We start from the raw sequence: 25,190 nt of genomic DNA, 5'->3' as shown, positions 1-25,190 counted from the left end.
AGGAAAAACCAGCCCCTGCCCTCAAGGAGTTTATATTCTAATGAAGGGGGCAACATTGCAAATAATTAGGTATATTCAAGATATACACAGGCTAGATGGAAGGTAATATCAGAGGGGAGGCATTAGCAGCTGGGGTGGACAAGGGGACACACCCAGAAAGACATCCCAAAAAAAGGGAGGATCTGAGCTGAGTCTTGAAAGAAACCAAGGAGGTGGAGGTGAGGAACGAGAGCATTCTAGACTCCTGGGACAGACTGTTCAAAGGTAGAGAAAAGGGAGGTAGGATGTTGTGTCCCAGCAACAGCAAATAGACCCTTCTAACTAGATTATAGAGTGTAAGGAAAAGAGCCAAGTATAAGACTGGAAAGGGGAAAAGGGACCAGTTACAAAGAGCTTTAAAGGTCAGACAAAAGGCTTTGTAATTGATCCTAAAGGGGAAAAGGGAATTCCTGGGATTTATTGAGTAGAAGGAAAGATATAGTCAGATCTACCTTTAGGAAAATCACTCAGATGGCCATATGGAGGATCGATTGGAATGGGGAGAGACCAGAAGAAGGGAAACAAATAGGAAGCTACTATAATAGTCCAACTATAATAGGTGAAAGATGATGAGTTTCTGAAGTAGGATCCTAGATCAGTGAGAGCACTGAAGGAAACACAGAGCAGAGGTGTTATGAATGTGGAAATGCCAAGATCTGACAACAGATTGGGTATGTGGTGTGAGTGAAAGTGAGGAACTAAGGATGATATCTAGCTTGTGAGTCCAAGTAACTAGGAGGGAAAGAGTTCTGTTTTAGATATGTTGAGTCTGAGATGTCTACAGGACATCCAGTTGGGGAGAGCCAAAAGGCAGTTGGTGATAATGGGACTAGAGCTCAAGAGACTAGATCTTAGATATATAGAACTGTCTGCATAAAGAGGTTCAAGGACATAACCTTGAGGGACACCCACATTTAGTAGGCTTGACATCCATTAAGATCCAGCAAAGGCCCCTGAGAAGGAGCAGGGACAACAGGAGAGAGCACTGTCACAGGGAGAAAGTGATTAACAGTGATGAAAGCAACAGAGAGGTCCAAAAGGAGGAGAAATTAGAAAAGGTCATTAGATTTGGCAATGAAAAGATCATTAGTAATTTTAGAAAGGAAAGTCTCAGCCTTTCCCAAACCCCTATTTAAGTAAATGGATCTTGCACTAGCCAGCAGCTACAGCACTTTCTTCTTATTAAATAAAGATGGCAACCAGCTTCCCAGTACATGAGAAAATCTAATTTGACAAATTCAAGTATGATGGTGCAAAGAGGAAACTGCAAGCAGATGAATGAATGGCTGTGTCTAGCTTCTCCTACCACAGTATACACCTTAGCTTCTCAAGCAGCCCTAGTGGGGAACCACAGAGAGCTGGTCACCAGAATTGCCAACCTGGAAGTGGGAAACCAGGATCTTCTGAGTGTAATTCAGGACCTGCAGCTCATCAGGCCTCCCATCTCTCTCTGGTTTCTCAGATGCAGCATATGCTCCCTATGCAGAAGGTGGAGGTCCCCACTATATTACCTGCCTAGAAAGTTGCCACACTAGCAGAATATCGTGTGTATGTCAACTCATCTGGCAGAGATGAGAAGAAAGAAGCAAACACAGCCTCTAGAAGAGCAGTTTCAGCAATATGCATAGGGGACCAAGAAGCTAAGGCTTGGTAATGCTAATGAGATTAAAGATCTTCCCCACTAATTAATGGGCCTGCCCCGTTAAGGGAAGCTTGATTAGGGGAGACCCACACCTTTTGTTAATTCCTAATGAGGCACTGGTTCTCATGGATTGTGATACCCTCTGGCTTTGAAAAGTGTATAAATACTCTGAGGTGAGGTTTCACTTTGGGGCTTACTCATTGGAAGTGTTTGTTTGGCCAGAGGAGACTCTGGGCAGCCACTAAGGAGTCCCCTCTCCTTTGAAAACCCAGTTGTTGGTGCTTCTCTCTCTGGTAACTATGTATGTATGGTCAGACAGTTCTGTCTGTTGATCTGTGCTGTATGGATTGCTTATGTCAGGCAGCTGGAAGCCCTATCTGTTGATCTTTATTTCCTCTGTATTTTCTCTGAAGTTCAGGGTGCTGATTTTTTCCCCTGAACTAAGTGAATGATATTACGTGCTTGATTAAAGTGATTGTTGACTCCCCCCCTCCCAAGTTGCTTTCCTTTTAGAAAAGCAGATCTAAGAACCTGTGATAGCAGGTCCTCCTGTGTATGTCAGGGTCCTTGCTTTTACAGGTTTATTGCTAAATCTTCCATCCTTCTAAATGTCAAGCCTTAGAATGGTGAGACAGACACCTCAAAATTGGAGGAGTATGTCTGCCCCATTCAGCTGGACAGACTGGGCTGGAGAAGCTTCAAGCTGGTGCCTGTGGATGAGGAGGTGGGTTTGGTCATCCTAGAGGAGATCACCAAGGGCAGAGATTATGTGCAGAGTGTTGACGCTGTTTTTAATACGATCAGCCCAAAATCGTGTGAGTCTGCAACCAAAATCAAGGGTGAAATTTGAGGAAAAATAAAGGGGGTAGTGTTCATTGAATGAAGAGTTTAGAAACCAGATTGCAGAGGTTTGAAAAGAGGATAAAGGAGAAGTGGAGGCATTGTATATAGTGGCTTTCTCAAGTTTAGACATGAAGGAAAGGAGAGTTATAGGAAAATAGCTAGCAAAGGTGATAGGATTAAGTCAGGATTTTTTTTAAGGATAGGAGAGACATGAGTATGTTTGTGGTCAGCATGGAATGAATCACTTGATTTTGCTGCTTTCTATGGTGTCTAACTCTTCATGATCATGTTTGAGGTTTTCTTAGCAAAGACATTGGAGTGGTTCACCATTTCCTTTTGCAACTCATTTTACAGATGAGGAAACCCTGAGGACAACAGGGTTAAGTGACTTGCCCAGGGTCTCACAGTTAGTAAGTGTCTGAGGCCAGATTTGAACTCAGAAAGAATCTTCTTGACTCCAGGCCCACCATTCTATGCACTTAGGCATTAAAGACTAACGAAAGAGTGGGAATGATAGAAGAAAGATGAAATGCAATGCAATCAAGTGTGTCTATAGAAGAGTTTCCCTTGGAGGAAATATTGGGGGAAGACATCTGAGTGATGTCAAGTGAGAAGGAGGGGAAAAGCGGAGCTCTCCATGAAGGGCTGTGTGTATACGTGTGTGTGTGTGTGTATGTGTGTGTGTGTGTGTTTCCCTGATGGAAGAACACATCTGTTGAAGACGGAAGCAGAGAAGCTTGTTCAATGTTCAATGGACTCCCCCCATGGCAGTGAATATCAGGGACCTTAGGACCAGAGCATAGGAGACCTGCAGGAAGCCAATTCACTGAGAGCAGCTTGATGACATCAGCAGCCCTAGTGCATTGGAGGGATCTATGGCCCTTCCGTTCCTTTACATTGGCTATGTTCCCTAGGTATGATCCTCCATATATTTTTCAAATCCTCTTTAACTGGACCTTGCTCTTTCACCTATCTCTTCCTCCCCACATCATAATCATTTAGATATTTGTCCTTCATTCCATTAGGTTATAATAATCTTGGAAGTAGTGTCTATGTCAGATCTATCTTGGTACCCCAAAGGACTTTGCATGCAGGGAATGTTTAGTAAAGATTTGTTCAACTAAGCAAATAATGTTAGAGCTAGAAAAAGAATTAGAACAAAAGATACAGAGTGTGAGAACAAGAAGGGATCTCGGAGATCATCTGTTCCAACTATGCTCATTTTCAATATGGGAAAATTGAGTCTCAAGGATGGGTAATCAAAGAACTAACACAATCTGTTTTGGGAAAGACTTCAAAAGCCATCTAATCTGACCTACAGCACTCAGAAATTTCCAGTGAAGGGGAACTCACTGTCTCTCAAGCTATCCAATTCTCCCTTTTGATATCACTATGTGTTAGAGCATTATTCTTTCCATTGACTTGGAGTCTGTCTCTGTAAATTGCCCTAAGTCCTTAGACTAATCACTGCATATGGTCAGATTCACTTCTTTTAGCCTCTGAGGTGCCCTTCCTATGGATAAAGACCAGCTGGTCAATTTCCTTCCTAAACTGGTTCCCAGAACACAATGCTCCAGATGAGGTCTGACCTAGGCTAGGCCTGTGTTCTCCCTCGTCCTAAATAATATTAAGACAACCTAGGATTATTGCATTCACTTTTCTGACTGGCACATTTACACTGAGCTTGAAGTCCCACGAACACCCAAATGGTTTTCATAAGAATTGGTGTCTAGCCCTATTCCCCCAACCTTCCCCATTCTACACATATGAGATAGATTTTCTGAACCCAAGTGAAGGAATTTACATTTATCGCTATTCTCAAATTTAGTCGTATTAGATTTAGTTTATCCTCTCATGCCAAGATCTTTTCAGTTCATAACTGTCCTCCAGTGGGTTAACTATTCCATTCAGTTCTGTGTCATCTGAAGTCTGACTAACCCTTTTATTAAGGATTTTAATGAAGATATGCTTGATAGAAGGGAATTAAGGATCTACCTCTCAGGCATGCTAATAGATCACTTTCTCCAAGTTGATTCCAGTCCCCTAATGAAAGCCCTTTGGGGTTGGATCTCTCAATCAGTTCCTATTTCATCTCACTTTGCCATCACATAATCTCTCCAGAGTGTCCAAAAGCATTACATAACAGACTTTGTCAAATGCCTTGTTGACATCCAGATAATGCGTTTTATGTCTACAGCATTCACATGATCTACCAGTCCAGGAGTGGTGTCAAAATAGGAAATAAGGTTAGTCTGGCATAGCCTGTTCTTAACTAATCCATACTAGCTCTCGTTAATTACCACTTCTTCACGTACAGAATCAATGTTTTTCATCACGTTGTAATCCAAGTCAAGCTCCGTAGTCTATAATCTACAAATTCTGTCTTCTTTTCTCTTTAAAAATTGGAACTTTGTTCTTCTCTACTCCTCTGGGGTCTTTCAAAGACTATCGCCAGCAAGTTGGCAATCACATATGCCAGTTCTTTCTGTGCTCTAGGATGCTGAACTTCTTAGCTTGGTAATTTAAATTCATCTCCCCACCTATCTGCAGTTTCATCTCCCTGTCACATATTTTTGCTGTATCCCTCCAAATCTGAAGGTCATTGTCATCAATAGAGAAAATAGAAACCCACTAAGAATTGACTAAGGTGAGTGATTCTTAGTTGTCTCTGTCCTTTCTTATGACCATCCCATCCCTTCAGAATTATGATCTCAGCCCTTTTTCAATTTCCCTCTTGTCCCTAATGTAGCTTTAAAAAAAAAACACTCTCCTGTTCTCATCTGTTTATTCATTACTAATCTTGGCTCATTTTCAGTTTTAGTATTTCTGATCAATTCTCATAGGATCATGCTAATATTTTGTAACCCTGCTGAGTTTATCTGCACTTGCTTCCACATTCTATACTTTTTTTTTATCTTAATCTCAGCTGATTGCTGAATTCTCTGGGCATCCACATCACTCCCTCTTCCTCCTCAGTGAACTTGTTTGTTCGTCACCTTCATAATTCTGTTGTTGGGAGCTTCCTGACCCTCTTCACCAAATAATCTGTTAGGAGGGTCAGCCTAACCATTCCATATGAACCCTTTGAAAATACTCCCCAAAATCAGTGGACATGACAGATTCTACCCTCCTTTCTCTCCTCTATCACAGTGGAATAACCACTTCTCTACAAGCTTCCAGTTGTTTCTAATATAACAACCAACTCCAAAAGCACAGAACTCCTTGGCCCTTCCTCTACCTTTTATAAGTATTTCAAAATTATCGCTAAGGCAAGTAGAAGATTTAGTATGTATTCTGCTAGTATCTGTTTGGAAAAGAGGAAATATGGTGCAGGAGAAAGAACTGTCAAATGAGTGGAGTCAAATAAGATGAGTTTAAATCCTGATTCTTCCTGTATGACTTTGGAAGAGTGATCATCTTCAAAGTTTTCTTCAGTTTCCCCATCTATAAAATGACGAGGTTAGACTAGAACAGAGGTTCTTTTTCTTTTAATTTAATTTATTTTATTCTGAACTTAAAAAATAAGACAAGTTTAAAAAAACAGAGGTTCTTAACTTTGGGATCCATAGACTTGCAAGAGGTCTGACTTCAGGGGGTCCATGAATTCAGAAAAGAAAAAAATAGATCTTTATTTAAATATAATTGGTTTCCTTTGTGATCCTATATATTTAATTTTATGCATTTATCAAGATTCTTCCAAAAAGATGTCCAGAGAAGCAACACAGAAAAGGTAAAAAAAGCCCAGGCTAAGGTTCCTTCCAGCTGTAAATCTCTCATTCCAATTCTCCCATTACTGAAATCTCATGTCTCTGACTACATATGTATAACCTATATTGAATTGCTTGCCATCTCAAAGTGGGGGGGGAGAGAAAGACAGAAAGTGGGGGAAGAGGAAGAGAGATAATTTGGAACTCAAAGTTTTAAAAACAAATGTTAAAAATTGTTTTTACATGGAACTGGGGAAAAATAAAATACGAAATAAATTTTTTGAAATAAGTAAATAAAATAAAATCTCATGCCTCCATTCCAGGTTTATAATTTGTTTCCCAAACTCTACCACAAAAGGCTAGAAGAGGCTGTAAGATATTATGTTTCAACTCTTCCATTTATAAATGAGAAAAAGGAAATGAGAAATTGTCCAAGGGCATACATGTAGTAATGAGTTGGAGTCCCAGGACTGCAATTCTGGTTAAATTCATGGTTTTTTCCTCGGGTTCAAGGTGAGGTGGGATAAAAGTTTGCCAAAGCTAGGGCTAGAATTTGGGTCCCACGATACCTAAGCATCCTATTCTTTGTACGTTTCAGTGTAACAAGGGTATCAGAGCCAGGGGACACAGAATTAGGGGCAAACTTTCCCCAAATCTTTTGTTCCTTCCTTGAGCCTCAGGGTCCCTGACCCGGGGGGTAGGATTCCTGGAACTCTGGGAGCTCAGAATTCGAGGCAGGAAGGCTGATGGACCCCGCTTTCCTCCGAGCTCCTGGTAGCATCTTAAATGAGGTGCTACTGCCCTCTCGTGGTCCCATTCCAAGTTACTCAATTATAGCGCTGGAAAAGAAATGTCACAGCAGGACAGGTTTCTAAGATTATAAGACTGTAGGCTATAAGGGCCCTTAAAACAGAATATCAGAGCTGAGAGGGCCCTTAGAACATAGAAAATCAGAAGTAGGAGAACCCTCAGAACATAAAACGCAGCTCCTCTAGTCCAGAAATATCCATATGTTTATATAGTAAGTCATCTCATCAGAAATCCATATGTCTGGGCTAAATTAATTTAATCCTATAATTCGTTACAGTCAGCTTCAACTGCAATTAGTAATTGACTCAAGCCTGTTACCATAACACCTGGCATCAGTTCCTGGTTGACTTGAGTATATAATTAGGTTCTATTTGCCTATTAATTAGGATTTGAAATGTTTTTGCTGAAGATCTGAGGCCAGCTGCACCGTAGGGTCAAGCAGGCTACATCTGTCCTATGGCTCATATTTTGGATCTTCCTGGATATAATCCAATGCTTCCATTTAATAGATGAGAAAACTAAAGATCAGAAAGAAGAATTCTGCTGACTGAGGTCATAGAAGAATTGGGGGTGGGGAGCAGAACCTAGACTAAAGTCCCTTTGTCCAGGTCCACTACCCTATAGTTATAGCCAGGGCTTAAATTGCCTGGCAAATAGAAGTCAAGTAAGAAGGAATTTCCAGTCACCCCTGACCCATCTCTGCTGAGAACACTATCCTATACACCACATTACTAGCCCCCTACCCTTCATTTCTAGACAGTCCTGCTTTCTATCCTACCCCGCACTCAATCTGAGACTAGAGATCTTAGCTTGGAAAGGCCAAAGTCCCCCACTGCATCCTGGGCCATCTCCAGTCGCCCTGGATGGCTCTGGAGGAGAGAGTGACTCTGTACAGCCCTCCCTCACTTAAATCCAATTCACTTGCACATCATGGCATCCTCTCTCTGATGTCATGGTCCTCTTCTAGAACAAAGGACAGAGGACAATAACCCCTTCGATCCAACACTTAACAAACATTTCTTTGGACAAGACACTTCTTCCTCTATTCCTAAAAGGACAGAGAAGTTGAGGTGGGGGTAACCCAAGAGAGACTACACTAAAACAAGCAAGTAGGTGTCAATCAACAAACACTGATTAAGAGTCGGGCATCATTATGAAGCAATGGAGAATAGAAATACAAGGAATGAAATAGTCCCTATTCTGAAGGGATTTATATTCTAACAGGGGAGACAAATATGTGTGTATGTATGAAGAAAACTAAAAATAACAAAAATAGTTACCATTTATACAGTACTTTCAGTTTTCCAAGAATTTTATTTATATATTTATGTATATGTGTATATACACACACATGTGTCTATATGTATATATGTGTATATATGTATATAGATATAGATATAGATAGATAAAATTTGATTCCTATAAGGTAGGTGCTATTGTTATTCCCATTTTACAGATGAGAAAACTAAACTGAAAAAGGTTAAGTGACTCACCCAAGGTCATACAACTTGAGGTGAGGTTTGAACTCAGGTGTTCCTGAGTCCAAATCCAGCACTCTATCTACTTCTCTACCTAGTTGCCATAAAAATGAGATCATTAGGGAGGCTCCATGTGGAAGGTGGTACTTGAGCTGAGTTCTAAAAGAAGAGAGGAATTCTATGAGGAATGAGCACATTCCAGGAATGTAGAATGGTCAGTACAGATGCATGAAGGCCAGAGATGGAATGTCCTGTGTGAGGAACGGAAGGCCAATGTGACTAGATAGAAAGGAGTGTGACATATAAAACATGGCTGGAAAGATAAATGTCAAGGAACCAACAAAGCAGAATTCTATTCTGGACCTGAGAAAGAGATGGGTGCTGGGGCGAGGATAATGGAGACCTTGGGAGGGAGTAACTCTGCCCTCCTAAAGTTTGGGATAGAGGACGGGACCACCACAAGTACGGTTTGACATGCACACTTGAATTTGGGGAGAAGAGCTTTTAAAGAATTCAGGGAAAGGATAGGAAGGATACTATGGAATTAAATTTTAGGAAGTCAGACTAAGAGAGGTGGAAAATAGTCAAGAATGAATCTCTGAAGTCCCAGAATGAGATATGAAATGTCCTGTGAAGTGTGTGGTTTGGATGGAGGGGAGCCGGGTAAATGGGTGAGTATGGCCATAGGGATGTGAGGAGGATTGGGGCAGGGGGAGGCATGGAACAAGTAGGACAGTAGGGCTTGACCATAGCGTATGTGAAGGAGAGTGATAAGAAATAAATCTAAGGTTGAAGCCAGATTGTGAAGGACTTTAAATGCCCAACAAGACTTTATGTTTGATCCTGAAGGTAATGGGGAATCATCGTAGCTTTTTGAGCGAGGAGTAACATTGTCAAACCTGTACTTTTTTTTTTTTTTTTTGGCAAGGTAATTTGGATTAATTCTCTTGCCCAGGGTCACACAGCTAAATCCAGATTTGAGCCTGGATTTAAACTCAATTCCTCCTGACTCCAGGGTTAAACTGTACTTTAGGAATATCGTCCCAGCAGCTGCGTGGAGATAGAGTGTGAAGAAACCTGAGGTGGGGAGACCTATTAAAAGGTTACTGTATACACACTATTCCTCAGTGAAGAAGTAGATAAAAGATATGAGCACTTCTCAAAAGAAAAATTGCAAACTATTAACATATGAGGGGGAGAAAATTTAAAACTTATGGAAGTGATTGTTGAAAACTGAAAACAAATAAATTAATTAAATTTTAAAAATAAACATATGAAAGAATGCTTCAACTTACTAATAAGAGAAATGCAAAAAACAACCCCGAGCTTTTACTTCACACCTAGAAAATTGGCAACGATGACCAAAATGGATATAACCAATATGGGAAGGTTTGTGAAAAGACAGGCATACTCAGGCATTATTAGTGCAGTTGTGAATTGGTACAATTGTTCTGGTAAGTATGGAATTATGAATAATTCTGGAATTATGCAAATAAAGCAACTAAAATGCCTGTGGCATTAGACTCATTTATGGCAATGAGGGCATTAACAAAAAGAATGGTTCCATATAAACCAAAGTATTCATAGTAGTACATTCTGGGGTAGCAAAGGGCTGGAAACAAAGTAGATGCCCATTGGTTGAAGAATTGCTAAACAAATGAGGGTATGTGAATGTTAATGTGCTATAAGAAATGACAAACATAACGAATACAGAGAAGTTTGAGAAGATTTACATGAATTCATACAAAGTGCAGTAGGCAGAACCAGAAAAGCAGTAAAAATTGCCACCACAAATTAATCAAAATGGAATGTTGTGAAAGGACAGAATTAACTCGATCCCAAAGATGAGATATAAAGATACCTTCAATATGTTTTGCATGACTGAACATGTATAATCTACCAAATTCTTACTATCTCAGGGAAGGGGCAGGGAAGGGAGGGAGAGGGAAAATTTGGAACTCAAAAAAAATTTTTAAATGAATATCAAAAAAATGTCCTTACATATAACTGGAGAAAAAATAAAATATTATTTTTAAAAGAAAGAAAAAAAAAGATACCTTCCCTGCTCCTTTGCAGAGGGTGAGGATAAAGTGAAGGAGGAAGTATAGAACACTGTATATAGTATCAGGTTTTCTCAATGAGTTGATTTTTTACCTGTCCTTCCTTTTCTAAACAATATTCTTTGTTATAAGGGATGGCTCTCTAGGATAGGGAGGGGACAGGATGGAATAGGAGAGGGGATACAAGGGGAAATCTTGATGATGTAAAATAAAATATGCCATTAGAAAGAAGTGGAAAGGAAGGAAAGAATGTAAGAAATGCTACGTGGGTAGAATAAACCAAACCTGGCAAATAATTAGACAGAGTGAGAGTACAGAGGAAGATTCCCAACCAAGGAACTTGAGTGAATGGACATATTGTGGGGCCCCTGACACTTTCCAATATGAGATTCCAGAGACAATGTGCCCTTCCTTGGGGATGAACCATTCAGCTTTAAAACTCAGCACTGAAGTGTAGCTATCCTGAGAGGTGAATGAGTACAAACTCCTGGAACTTACTAGATCTAGCTGTCCCTAGACCATGGGGACAGCTCATACAATCAATCAACTGGAACCCTGGGACTGCCTGACCTCTTGCCATCTACCCATCCCTGTCAGTCACCCACAACTCTCTTCATTTTCTACATCTTCCTCTCAGGATGGTCATCAAACCAATGCCACCACTGCTAATAGAAAGGTTGTGACAATCTACTGCCTTTTCACTCTTGCCATCCCTATGAATTCCTAGACCAAAATTCCCTTCTTTGGACCCCACTCCCCTTTATGTGTTGTCTCCTCCTGTTAGAATGGAAGCTGCTTGAGGATATCAAGGGCTGTCTCACTTGTGTATTTTGTATCCCCAGAACTTCAAACAGTGCCCACCATATATCTGGGGATTAATGAGTTCTTTTATCCATTCAAGTTAGAAGAGGAGTGGGTTGGGAGGAAGGTGATAATTTCGGTTTTCAATGCTAAGGGGACAGTCAAGTGGAGATGTTCAATGGGGAGAAGTTAGAGGCGTATAGACTTACTTCAAGAGAAAACATCCTAACAATAAAAATGATCCCAAAGTAAAATGAGTTGCTTCCAGAGATATTGAGTTCCACCTCCCTAGAGATCTTCAAGGAGAGGTAGGAAAATTTCTTATTGGGAATATGGAAAGAGATTTCTTGTTCAGGTATAGCTTGGACCAGATAGCCTCTGAGATCCCATCCAACTCTGAGCTTCTGTGAAGGAATGTGAAGATGGAGACCAAGCCTTGGATGGGTGATTGGCCTATTCCCAAACAGGGTGGGGGAAGGGTGGGTGGTCACAGGGGGAAGGAGGAGGAAGAGGAAGTTCTTCCCCCATGCTAATGGTAGGTTGGATTATTTTTTCATCAGTCAGCACCCCTTGTTCTCCAGAGTCTGAAAGGGGTCATTTGTACATTGTTCATTTCCAGCCTGACTAATTAAGGGGATTGGGAGCAGCTGTGTGGTATTGGCTGGGCCCCAAGGACCAGCTCCTGGGCTCATCTTGTGCCCATCCCACCCAGGACAATGAAAATCCCAATTGTCAGTAATTATAAACCAGCCTCCCAGCTCTGCCCCAATTCGTTGCATGATCATGAACCAGTCATCTCTCTTGTTAAAGTCTCAGTTTTCCCATCTGTGAAATGAGGGTCGTGAACTAGACTATCTCTAGCAAGAGTTCTTGACCTGGGACACATGAATTTGGGGATATAGATAGATAGATAGATAGATAGATAGATAGATAGATAGATAGATAGATAGATAACTATATTTCAATGTGATTGGTTGTCTTTATAATCCTATGTATTTTATTTTATGCATTTAAGGCCATGATCTAAGACATTTGAAGACTTCACCACACTGCCAAAGGGGTCCAGGACACACACAAGAAGGCTAGGAACCCCTGCGCTAGCCCTGTTCTGATAATAGCTCTAACATTCTATCACCTAAGGATCTCATCTATGAAATTAAAGATTTGGATAATCCCCTCTTAGCTCTAAAAATCTATGATTATCATCTCAACTCTACTTCCTACTGCAACTGGTATGACTTTGGCCCTGTGCTTTCCCTCTCTCTGAGCCTCTGAAGCCGACATTGTAAAGTCCCAGTCACTGTTAGACCTGGACCAAGGTGTTGAAGGTCATGGTGGAGAAAATAGGAAGCAATGGCACCACACGAGTTCACTGCCCTGGTGCCACTGAAAAAAGACTCAATAGAAGCAAAAGATAAATTTTGCTGACCACATCCTAATGTTCTGTGTCTTTCCATCTGCTCAAGTGTGTTGGAAGGGGCTCTCACAGTCTGAGCAGCAGACCAGCATAGGGTAGGGGAAAAGGGGGAGGAGAAATGGAAGTAAAGAGGATGGGCAATGAGAACAGGTCCATTTTCTCTATGGTGATTGGAATTTCCACTGGGAAATAGCTCCTAAAGAGACAGTACAAATTTCAAGTAGATAGACATCTGGGTCCAACCTTTCCCTCCTCTTGACTCTCATCCAAAAAAGACCCTTGGAAGTGAAATAGATCCTATGAGAAAAATCCCTTTCCTTGGCAGACCGGTATCTTGGATATCTCTTTCTGAGGTTAAGAGGGAGTAATGTCTGGGGTGGTGGGGGCTCCCCACTTGAGAACTAAGTGCTTTGGGCAGCCAAGGGTAAGAAGAGATTAATAATGACCACTAATAGCTCCAAGGTCTACACTGCTCTACATTTACATAGTGACTCTCCATCCATTAACTTTCATTGGATCTTCCCAACAGCTCTGAAGGGGAGAGACAGCAACAATGATTCTGCCCATTTTACAAAGCAGGGATACCAAGGCCTAAAAGAGGAGAAGTGACTTGTCCTCATTCACATTGCTGGTAAATTCAATATCCTTCCTAACATCCCCTGCCAACAGACTTATGGCTATTGGTGGGGGAAGATGGACTCAATTTGTTCTGCTTGGCTCCAGAGAGAAGGACTAGAGCCAATGGGGGAGGGAGAGGGCAGGGGTGGACCAGAAGGAGTTTGAAGGAGGCAAACGTTAGCTAAAAATAAGGAAGAATTTGCTGACATTTTGAGTTGCTCCAAAATGGACCTGTTAGAAGAGAGCCTGGAGGTGAGAGCGGGTAATCAATTAGGTGGCTGTTACATTAATCCCACACCTGAATGAGGATGCTTGTGCCAAGCAGAGGGGATAGATGCAAGAAACATTATTTTGTTTACTTTTCCAGGGGTAGAATCAAGAAGACTTTAGCAGATGATTGGGTGTGAGGGGGTGAAGATGAAGAAAAATTTTAGGATGACTCTGAGGTTCTGAGCCTGAGTAACTGGAAGGAAGGTGATGTCATCTGAAACAGGGAATTAGGGAGGAGGGGCAATTTTGACAGAAATGGGGGAAGAGTGATGTGGAATTCAATTTAGGGTATGTTGGGGAATCTCAAATGCTGGATTTAGAGCCTGAGGAGCTGAGTTTGAATTTCAGCTCTTCCCCTAACTAAACCAACTGGGCAAGTCACTCAATCTAGGCCTCTTTTCCTTACATATAAAATGGGGAGTGTGGACTAGTTGACCTCTCAGCTCTAAATCTATGATCTTAAATCAAACCAAATGTGAAGTGGTACTTTCAAGAGAGGTCCAGCAGGAAATTAGAAATCCAAGACAGAAACTTAAAAAAAATCAGGGAGTCATCTACCCAGTAAGGAGTAGCTAAAGTCATGGGTATGGTTGAGGTTGCCAAGGAAGAGACCTTTATAGGGCATCTGACTTTAGAAAATAGAATGAAGATAAGGAAAGGAGAACATGAAGGATCAATTCAGTGGATGGGCAGGAGAAGAGACCTTGGCCACAGGCAAGGTCCCAACCCCCTTCCTGGTGGACTTCTTTAGAAAGAAGCCAACTTCAGCAGGTACAGCAAGAAACATCACCTTTCCAAGATGTTGCCATTTAATCATTCCACCTATCCCAGCCTCCCTCTGAATTTAGGCTGAAGGAATTAGGAAGTGGAGGGGGGGGGGGAGAATGATGGAAATTGAGGGAGCTGAAAGAGATTGTTTGCTCCTGCCTCCCTTCCCCTCCCCTCACTTTGTTCCCAAAAGTTCCACTCTCTCTGGGGGAACAAAAGGAAGGGAGGAGCAGGCCGACAGGAGACAGTATCATCTCGCCAGCTCTTCCCCCAGCCAATTTGGGAATCATTTCCCTGCTTAAGTGGTAATTAAAGCTCTCACAGGGAACCATGGAGTGGAGTGGGGGAAGGGAAGTGGCTGATGTACTCGAAAAGCACTGGCCTGGGAGTCAGCCAACAAGCATTTATTAAGTACCTACTATGTGCCAAGCTCTGTGTTCCATGCTGGAGATCCAAAGAAAGGCAAAAGACAGACCCTGCCTTCAAAGAGCTCCCATTCTAATTCTCAACATGCAAATAACTATGAATGTAAAGGATATATATGAGGTAAACTGGAGGTAATCTCAGATTAGCTCTGGTATTGAGAGCATTCAGGGGCAAGGAAACACTTCTTGCAGAAGGTGGGATTTTTAGCTGAGACCTGAAGGCATCGAGGGAAGCCAGGAAGCAGAAGTGAGCATTCTCACTATGGGGGAGAGCCTGTGGAATGGCAGAGTCAAGGGTCAGGATACCTTGATTCCTGTTCCTCCCAACTCACTGTGAGACCTTGCAGGAATCCCAGTTTCCTATAACACCCATTCCCCACCGAACTCTGACCACCCCCAATATCAACCATGCCTCGTCCCCAGCCTGTGGTCCCAGCACAGATCCTATTTCCTCATCTGTCCCAGCTGATGTTCTATAACTCGGGAACTCACCAAGTCCAACCCTCTTGCAGTTAGAGAGTAAGGATTAAGTTTTAGTGTTGGCAAAGGGTCCCATGCTCAAGGACCTGGGGAGTGGAAGGTGGGATCCCATGTGGGAACTGTAGGGGAGGCAGAGGCGGGAGCTCCTAGGGAGCAGGAAACAATGAAGCCTAACGGCACACGTCACCAGCCCCAGAAATAACTACAGGTGGGGGCTGTTACTCAACCTACACTGGGGAGAGGGAGGCTGGAAGTGAGGGTGAGGAGGGGGCTGGGAATTCCACTCCTGACTTCTTCCATTAAAAAACCCTTTCTCCTGGGGTTGATCCCCACCCCCTGCCTGAGTCCTTCTACAATACCAATTCCACAAGAGCAGAAGTACTGATCAGAGGACTCGAGTTCATATCTTGGCTCTGATGCTTATTACTGTGTGACCTTGGGCAAGTCATTGAACCTCTATGAACGTACATTTCCTCATCTGTAAAATGAGAGGTCCTTTCTATCCCTAGAGTTATGACCCTATGATCTCTTCAGCACATGGGAGAGAGGTGGGTCAGCTTACCAGAGAAGTTCAGAAGGCCAGAATCACCCACCTCCACTTTAAGGGACATCTCTCCAACCTCCTATCTTGGAGTATTAAGGTCAAGCCTATCAGCTCACCTCTGAAAGACCAGTTCTTATATTTATCTCAGACGCAAGCCCTATGTTCCCACCTCCTCACCCCTGACAGGTAGGTGGCACTTGGATTCAGGGAGATCTGAATTCAAATCCTTCCTCAGACATTTAGCTCTGTGACCCTGGGCAAGTTACTTAACCTCTCTGGGTCTCAGTTTCCTCATCTGTAAAATAGGGATAAGTATATCACCTACTTTACAAGGTTGCTGTGAGAATCAAATGAGATAATATATGTAAAGAGCTCTGGCAAACCTAAATACTCCATATAAGTTATCGTTGTTATCTATTATTATTATTGAAAGCTGAGCGGCCCAGTGTGCGGAAGGACTCCTTCCCTCCAAAAGGCTTCCAAGCTTTTCTGCAGATAAAGAACAAGGAAGCAGGTTTCAGGACCACATGCCAGAACCACTTCTGGTGCCTGAGCCTCACAACAGCTATGTGATATAGAAAGTGCAGAGAACTCTCTGTGCTTGTTTAACAAATGAGGCAACTGATGTTGCTAATGTAACGAGTATAAAGAGGGGCAAGATTTGATCTCGGGTTTTCTGACTCTTTCCTTTATAGAACCTTCCAAAGTGCTCTAAAGAGGAGGAAGCAAGGATAGGGATCAGTCTAGGGCACATGGGTCTCGAGTCATAGTCATCAGGACCTCCCCACCTGGACAGCTCCCCACTATCAGGAGCTATAAGAAAGGAGGAAGGAATGTGGTCAGCAACTCCTAGTCTAAGAAGACTCTTCTGTCTCTCCCGCCCCAAACCCCAGGTTTTGTCCCTGCTTCCTTCTCACAACAGCATTTAGCTTATAGGACCGTGGAATGTTAAAACAAGAAGGAAACTTGGAGATCACTAATCCTCCCATTCTACAGGGTAGGAAACTGAGGGCTAGAGAGAAAAAGTGACTAGATGAAGCTGAATTGATTGGGTTATCTTTACATCCTCCTGCAAATCAGTCAGTTGACAAATATTCATTAAGTGCTATGTTCCAGGCACTGTGTTCCACAGGTAGGGGACTCAAAGAAAAAGCAGATATCACCTGGACAGAAGGTAAAAAGAATCAGGAAAATCAGGAGTCTGGACTCCTGGTGCTATGTGCCTGGGAGGTTTCTCGTTGGAGGAAAGGGGAGAAAACGGGGAGAGACTGTGGAAAAGAAAGGTGCCTCACTGAAAACTGATAGGGTCAATCCTACATTGTCTCTGGTTCATCAAGGGAAAGGGGGAGGTCAAAGAAATAACTTCTGTGCCTTTGTCAGCTTCCACCTCCCTCACCACAGCTGATTGGGGTGATAGGGAGCTATCTGGAGCAGGGTCCCTTTCTCTTACTGTTCTTTCCCTACAAATAAAACCTGGTTTCTAGACTTACCCTCCATCCAATAGGCTAGATAACTGCCACCAGCTGCAAGACCTCTCCGTCTGTACTGGAATAAGACTGGAGTGAATGACCGGCAACCTAGTGAGGAGACCCTAAGGGAAAGCTCTGAAGAATCACTATTCCAAGGGCTCTAACCCTGTATCCTGGGGAAAATTGTGGCCCAGCAAGGCCCAAGTTTGGCTACCAATACCACCCATCCTGACCCCAGGTGAAGTAGAGGCCCCAGGGAGATCAGGAAGTTGTCAGGGATAGGATCCCTCGCTCCCCTACGAAGAAACACCAGGGAGCTGGGACCTGAGAGACAGCAGCTATAGCAGTTTCCTGGGAAACGGGTGAGAATTCTGGGAAGGAGGGAGCTGAGGGAGAGGAGGAGGGACCCCCAAGTCACAGCAGACTAAAAAGCCCTGGGTAGAAGGGTAAGGAAGGAGATGGGTCTCCAGAAAAGAAGAGGATCCTCCCTGGGAAAGGGTAGGGGCTACTAAGTGGGCAGAGGAGCACCTGAAAGAGCAAACTAGGACAGTCACCCGGGGACAGTGATAAAAGGGAGAGAGTTCGATGCCTCCACAGTGACCAGACTAGAGCAGTGGGAGGGAGCCCCAGCCAGAGCACCCAGCAGGGAATGGTCCAGGGCACTCTCCTAATTCTCCTTGACCGAAGCTGTCAGTATGATCAGGCCCCACCCCCTTATGTCAGCTAGGGGCAGAGGCTGAGAACAAGGATGGGGCTCACTCTCTCCCTCTAATTCCAAATTCTCCCTAACCCCCACCGAGCCTTATGCAAAGGGGCTCCCTGGTGGAGAGGGGGGCCTCGACAGGGCATTGGGTCCCCAGGGAGATCACCCCTTAGCTCTCTGGGAATTAGGAGTTTCAATTGTCCCCACGTACCCCCAAGGGATGGTCGAGGTCCATGGGCCTTGTGCCTCTTTCTGATCGCCGCCTCCCGGGTCCCGGCATTGGAAAATCCCTCGACCTTTCCAGGGTAGGAGCCGGAGAAGTTTCCGCGGCGTTCAAGCACCTGCCGGTGCCGATTCCAGCAGGGGCTGGACCCTGATAGCCTGCTCTTGCCCCCCGCCCCCATCCCTTCCCTTCCCGCGAGCACCACTCACCTGAGGAACCTGGGGAGCTCGGGCTGCCGCCCCTCGGAGGTTGCCGAGTCGCTCATGTTGGGGGGTCGGGAGGACAGGGTGCGCTCTGCCTCGGCCGCCGGAGCAGTGTGCGCGGCCCCGCAGCAGCCGCCACCTCCTTTTATCCTCCCTCCCGCCCCTCCCTCTCTCTTTCTCGGGGCGCGGGCAACTGCGCCCCCCGCAACGCCTTACTCGGGCCCCGACGGGGCAGGTGGCCCAGCCAGTCAGGACACAGCCGCCGCTTCGGAGAGCCTGGCGATTGGTTGGGGGGGAAGGAGCGGAACCTCCGCTCCCAATAGCAAAGCCCGGAGCCCCTTAACCCTTTCTCGGCGCCAGCGGTGGCAGCCTTGTGAATGGGAGATGCTCTAGTCAGCCTGGGGCTGCTGGGCCCGGCCCTGTCCAACCCGAACCCGGGCCCCCGACGTGGGCCGCGAGGATGAGAAGGCTCAGATACCGAGGGAGAAAAAGGCCGTTACAGTCCAGTACCCCGGGCAGGCCTGCTTCTCCCCCAAAATCGGCCTCCCCACCCCCAACCCTCCACCCACTAAAAGATACTGGCTTCCAGTCCTGTCGTTCTGGGCAGGGGAAGCGAGCGATCACAGCGCCCCACATCCAGTTTTGTTTCCGAGACCCCATCCGGGACCCTGGACTCATCTGCGTCTAATCAGAAGCCTGCAGGAGAGAGACCCCCTTCCCCCACCCCTGCCCAATCCTATTGCAAAGCCTAGCCCAGTCCTCGCCCCTGGGCTCTTCACAATACTCTCCACCTTGCACCGGATGGAAGGAGCTTTTACTCCTGCCTGCAGGGCTGAGCTGAGCAGAGGTCGGGTCAGGAGCAAGTATAGCGCTGTAGGAAATACAAAACGTTTCCCGAAAACGCTTCGAGGTGGATGATAGCCTTTCATTTTACACAATCGGTTAGCGAGACTTGCCCAAGATTCTGTGGCAGAATCCAGAACTCAGCACTGGCTTCACGAATGAAAATAAGTGTATCGGAAGCTTACTAGGTGCCAAGCACTGTGCTGGGAATACAAATACAAAAGCAACGATGGGATCTGCTCTGAGGAGCACACATAGGTACCAGCGAGGGGCATTTTGACCCAGTGACAAGCATGGAGAGTTGTGTGCTGCCATTGACTAGTCAACATGGCAGCCTAGGAGTGGGCAGTAAAGTACGGCCGCCGAGGTCTCCCTGAAATAGCGGGACAGACGCTACTGTGAAGGTACCAGAACCCAGGCTGCCTCACCCTTATTCCTACAACCAGAGGTCCAAGAATCTCCCCATCCACCAGCCCTTTCCAAAAGTTGATGATATTGACAGTCTGCCCCCACACAACTGGGCCCTGGAAGTTGTTTTCATGAACGTGACTGTTCTGTACCTGAGTGTTGTCTCACAGGAGTGATCACCACGGGCAAATACCATATTTTCCCTTGTCTTCCTAACACCAAGTGGCACTCCAGGAGTGGGGGGAGAGGTGAAGGAATTAAAAGAGAAGAGATCTTTGATGAGTACCACCCTTCTGTTGCCTATGCTGGGCTACAAAGTGAAGACTTTGGGGATCTGGCCTTGGGGCCACTAGCTGTGTGATTCTGAGCAAGTCACTCTCCATTCTGGGCCTCAGTTTCCTTATCTACAAAATAGAAGTAATAATCTTCACTTATTTTTATTTCACAGGGTTGTTGTGAGAATCGTGCTTTGGCCAACTTTAGAAGGTCATGGAAATATGAATTGCTTTATCCTTAGCATAGGTCATAGGCCTCAAATTTCCATGTTTTAATGTTTACGTACTTTACCCACAACCCTAAGAGGTATAGATTGATTTATGACCCACATTTTACAGATAATCATTTCTGACTTTTATGTAGCACTTTACATTTACATTTATTACTTTACTTTCATTATTTCTTTTGATCTTAACAGAAAACCTGTGAGGTAGATACTCTCTCCATTTGCTCAAAGAGATTATACATCCACCAGTGATTAGAAAATTAGAAAAACATAGCAACAAGAGTCAAACCTAAATTTTCTTATTCATAGCTTCTTCAGGGCTGAACAGGCCTTCTGAGATCATGCAGTCCAAGGGTGGGGAGCCTTAGGCTTTAAGGTCACACGTGGCCCTCTAGGTTCTCAAGTTCAGCCCTGTGACTGAGTACAAGTTTTACAGAACAAATCTTTTTATTAAGGGGATTTGTCCTGTAAAGTTTGGATTTACTCAAAGGCCACTCTTGAGGATCGAGAGGATGATGTGACTTCAAGGCTGCAAGTACCCCCACCCCCATCTACTCCAAGCCCCTTGTTTTACAGATGAGAATATTGAGGCCCAAAGAGGTCATGAGAACTGCCCAAGGTCACAAGCAATAAGCTGAGCCAGAATTTGAATCTAGATCCTTCGATTCCAAGTCACTTTCCATCTAGTTCAACCTGTGAACTTGAAATAGGAGCCCTCTCTTCACAGTATACGTACCAAGTGCTCCTCTACTCTCTATGCAACCACCTTCAGTAACAGAGAGCTCTTTCCATTTTGGAACATCACTATTAGGAAAATTTTTCCATACTGGGATTCAATATATCTCCCTTCAACTTCCCCTGATGGTCCAAGTTCTGCCCACTAGGGCCCAGCAAACAAACCTAATTACCCTTTTTCCATGGCAGCCTTTCAAGTTTTTAAAAATAGTCTGCAAAACCTACTGGGACTGTCAAAGGTCATGGCAATGAAAAGGTCATTTTCTAGGGAAGGGACATCAGAACCACTGGTGCTTCATGGATTGATAATAAAGGAAAATATGGATGGGGTAAATATGGAAAATGTCAGTACCAGCTTTGGGATTCGCTGCCTGACACTTGCAGCTATGTGCAAGAACTGCCAGGGAAGGTTCCAGCAATACTAATACTAAGAGGAAATCTAGAGTGTTAGGGGCATGTGGCACCAGAATAAGGAAAGATGGCAGGTCATGTAGGCATGGCACCAAGGAGTAGGCCAAGCAGAGCATTGTTGTTAAGAGTGTTCCAGAGGAGGACTGCCCCAAGGGCTTTAGTTCAGGCCAGCATACCTCTCCCTGGGAAAATGATGGGAGCCAGACAGGATTCTAGTCTTAAAGAAGTTTGGTTATGGAGCAGAGAAAGAATACAGGGCATGGGGAGGACATGGAGAGGACATGAGGTGAAGGCTTGGTCATAACAAATAGCTTTATTTACCCACCTGTGAGGTAAGGAGTGTTCCCAGAATAAGCTATTAGTCAGGAAAGAAACTCTACACAAGCTGATAAGTTTTGGGGTCAGAAGCTCCCAGAACTTAGAAGGAGATGGAGGTTAAGCATATAAGTGGAAGCTGTTCCAGAGCAAACTCAGGGATTCAGGTTGGTAGTTATTGAAAAGGGTGAAGAGTCTGACCAACAGGGGCTTAGGGGAAAACCAACCACTGCTGACAGTTTTAAAGAGAGCAGCTCCAAGGTGAGGCCTTGGAGTTCAAAGATCCTAGAGGCAGAAGGGCCTTTACGAGATTACCTGGGCCTGCCTCCTACCTCCATCCATTTTGCAAATGAGACAACTAAAGACCAGGGATGTAAAGTGATTGCCTGAGGTCTCACAAGTCATGGAACCAGCCTTTTTGGAGCTGAAAGGAACAAGGTCATCTAGCCTAAATCCTAATATAACATGAGGAAATGAGGCCAGAGAGAAATGAATGCTGTCTACACTCACTGCTCTTCTTTCATTCATTCAACTCCTTTAATTAACTTAATTAAATCCATTAATGCCTTAACATTAAACTGAAACCTCTCTCTCCAAAGTTACTAATGATCTCTTAATTGCCAAAGCTAATGGTCTTTTCACAGTCCTAATCCTTCTCAATTTATCTGCTGCATATGACACTGTTTACCACTCTCTCCTCTTGGATGCTGTCTTCATTCTGGGTTTTCCTGACATGTGGCCCAACATTCTAGACTATTGAGATTATTCTGGGATCCTAACATATTATCTATCTTTACTGGTATCTGTAAATGTCTTAAACATCACCCCTACAATTTCATTCAATCATTGATTGAAAAAAAAAGTTGAAAGGGACAAAGATAAAGATAAGACTTCTGGAACATTTAATACTGGAAATCCTCCTTCCAAGTTTACATCAGCCCTCTGGTCATGCAACCAATCCCAAATCTACCATTATCTAATCCATATTTCTCTCTCACCCACAAGAATATCAAATGCTTTGCCAAAATCCAGAGATGGGGGGGCAGAACCAAGATAGCAGGAAGCAATGTGGGGGACTCCCCACCCCCACAAATTCCTCCAAAGTAGAAAATCTAGTTTGAATCTAGAAAATGCACCAGACCAAATCCTGGTGGGAAAACTAAAAAAAAAAATCATAGCGAGTCATCAGACTCAGCATTTGTCTCAGCATAGAGACAAACAGGGAGGTCTGTGAAATTTGGGAACAGGATCCAGCCAGGAGCACCCAAAGACTGACTGTGAAACAGAGAGACACAAAGTCCATACCAAAGCACCATCAGAACCATCATAGGTCATTTCTACAGGGAAAGTGCTAACTGGAAGCTTCCTCACACACTTTCCAGTTCTGGGTTACAGATCCAAGGTGGACGGAGAAGGCGAAGGCAGTATGGAGAAAGTAGGAAGTTCAGAAGCCACCAGTTGCTGAGTAGTGGTGGTTCCAGCCTGCTGAGGAAAAACCAAGGCAGGAATCACAAACCAAAAGGGAGCCTATAATTCTACCACTTTTAACCAAGAGAGCTTTCCAGATAGCTGAAACGGACTGAGTCCATCAGCAGTCTACTCTGACTCAGAATTAAAACCCAGGTCCAACAATTTGCAAAGCTCAGACCAAAGGGCAGCAATTAGATTTGACGCTGAAACAGACTGATCTGGTAACACTGACAGATTATAGCTCTGTCTATCACTAAGATCTGAAATAACACAACACTCAATGCTCCAAGAAAACAGCAGCAGGACCAGCCCAGACTTTTCCTCCACAAATGCTGCAGAGTCCAGCCCAACCATCACATCTGAAGTCAGGAAGTAGGTTAGAAGAATGGGGTGGGGGGGAGGGAGGGAAAGAAAGAAGTCCTACCATAAAGAACTATTGGAGTGACAGAGAAGCTCAAGACACAAACCCAAAAGAAGACAATGATTCTAAAATATCTACAAGCAAAGCCTCAAAGAAAAACACAGCCCAGGCACCAACTCAACTAGAACTACTAGAATAAATGAAGCAACAGTTTCAAAAGAGCTATAAGTATTTTTATAAACAAAATGAGAGCATTTGAGGAAAAATTTGGAAAAGAAATGAGAACTATGAAAAGAGAATTAACAGCTTGGCACAAGAGATATAAAATGTTAATGAAGGAAAAACTCAATGAAAATTAAAATGGAACAAATAGAAGCTAATGGCTCTAAGAGACAACAAGGAATATTAAAACAAATTCAAAAGACTGACAAATGGAAGAAAATGTAAGGTATCTCATAGCAAAAACAAATGATCTGGGAAACAGAATAATGAGAAAAAATTTAAGAATCACTGGACTATCTGAACATCATGACCCACAAAAAAAAAAAGCCTAAACATTCTGTTGCACGGAGACTTAGAAAAAAACTGTACTGCTTTCTTATAACCAGAGGGCAAAGTCAAAATACAAAGAATCCACTGGTCAAGTTATTTAGGAAAAAAAAATGAAAACTCTCAGGAACATCATAGCCAAAATCCAGAGTTTCTAGGTCAAATTAAAAAATATGACAAATAACCAAATTAGCAAGAATTGAAGTACAGAAGAGACACAGTCAGGATCACACAGTATTTAGCAGCCACCACTAAAAAGGAGGAAAGACCTTAGAATACAACATTCCAGAAGGTAAAGGATATGGGTTTATAGCCAAGAATAACTCGTCCAGCAAAAGTGAATATAATCCTTCAGGGGAAAAAAAATGGACCTTTAAACTAAATAAAGCACTTCCAAGCATTCCTGATGAAAAGGCCAGAGCTGCACAATAACTTTGAATTTCAAATACAGGAATGAAGAGAAACATAAAAAAGGTAAAAATGGATGAACAATAATAAAAGACCTCTAAACAAGGATAAAATGTTTGCATCAAAAAATGAGAAGTTAATACATCCGTCTCTTCTGAAGCCTATCACCATTAGGGATGATAGAAAGAGTTCAATTAGACAAGGCCTAGGAGTGGTTCTATTATGTCTTGATCTTAAGAATGGAAAAAGAAGGAAAGAGGAATATATGGGGGGGAGCGGAGGCAGGGATAAAAGGTTAGGGAAAATCACCTCACACAATCAGGGTACACAAGTAGATATCTATACAGAAAGGGGGAGCAGACACTTGAAACTCTTATCTAAACTGGTCAAAAAAAGGCGCATGCGCATACGCGCACACACACAGAGTTGAGTACAAAAATAAATTTCACCCAACAGGAAAAAAAAAGGAAGGAAAGGAGGAAAAGGGAAAGGTGGAATTAGAGGTCAGATGCATCAAAGAATGGATTAATGCAAAACAGACTCTAAGGATGTACAAAAATATTGATGGTTTTCAGGAGTGGCAAGTAAGAATCTGAGGGAGTGTCCATAAATTGGGGAATGGTTGAACAAGTTATGGTACATAAATGTGATGTGTGTCCAATTCTTATCTGTATAAGGATCAACCACA

At 43.6% G+C, this 25,190-nt stretch overlaps 1 protein-coding gene across 2 annotated transcripts in view; it reads right to left on the bottom strand.

Moving 5' to 3' along the window:
* Positions 1–19,034, bottom strand: part of YJEFN3 (YjeF N-terminal domain containing 3) — a 32,614-nt gene extending 13,580 nt beyond the window's left edge. Inside the window, exon 1 of one of the 2 annotated variants that reach the window (XM_072601137.1) lies at positions 18,507–19,034. In XM_072601137.1, coding sequence (XP_072457238.1) covers positions 18,507–18,562 — 56 coding nt within the window. In that variant the 5' untranslated portion in view covers positions 18,563–19,034. Of the gene's footprint in view, positions 1–17,392; positions 17,579–18,506 lie in introns of those variants that run through there. The other variant, XM_072601138.1, reaches the window with a different exon arrangement.
* Positions 19,035–25,190: the final 6,156 nt, after the last annotated feature.

The sequence above is a fragment of the Notamacropus eugenii genome, chromosome 4 (assembly GCF_028372415.1).
Source record: "Notamacropus eugenii isolate mMacEug1 chromosome 4, mMacEug1.pri_v2, whole genome shotgun sequence".
NCBI classification, from domain to species: Eukaryota; Metazoa; Chordata; class Mammalia; order Diprotodontia; family Macropodidae; genus Notamacropus; species Notamacropus eugenii.
Note: the sequence above shows the minus strand (reverse complement) of the source record. Positions and strands in the feature narration are given on the sequence as shown.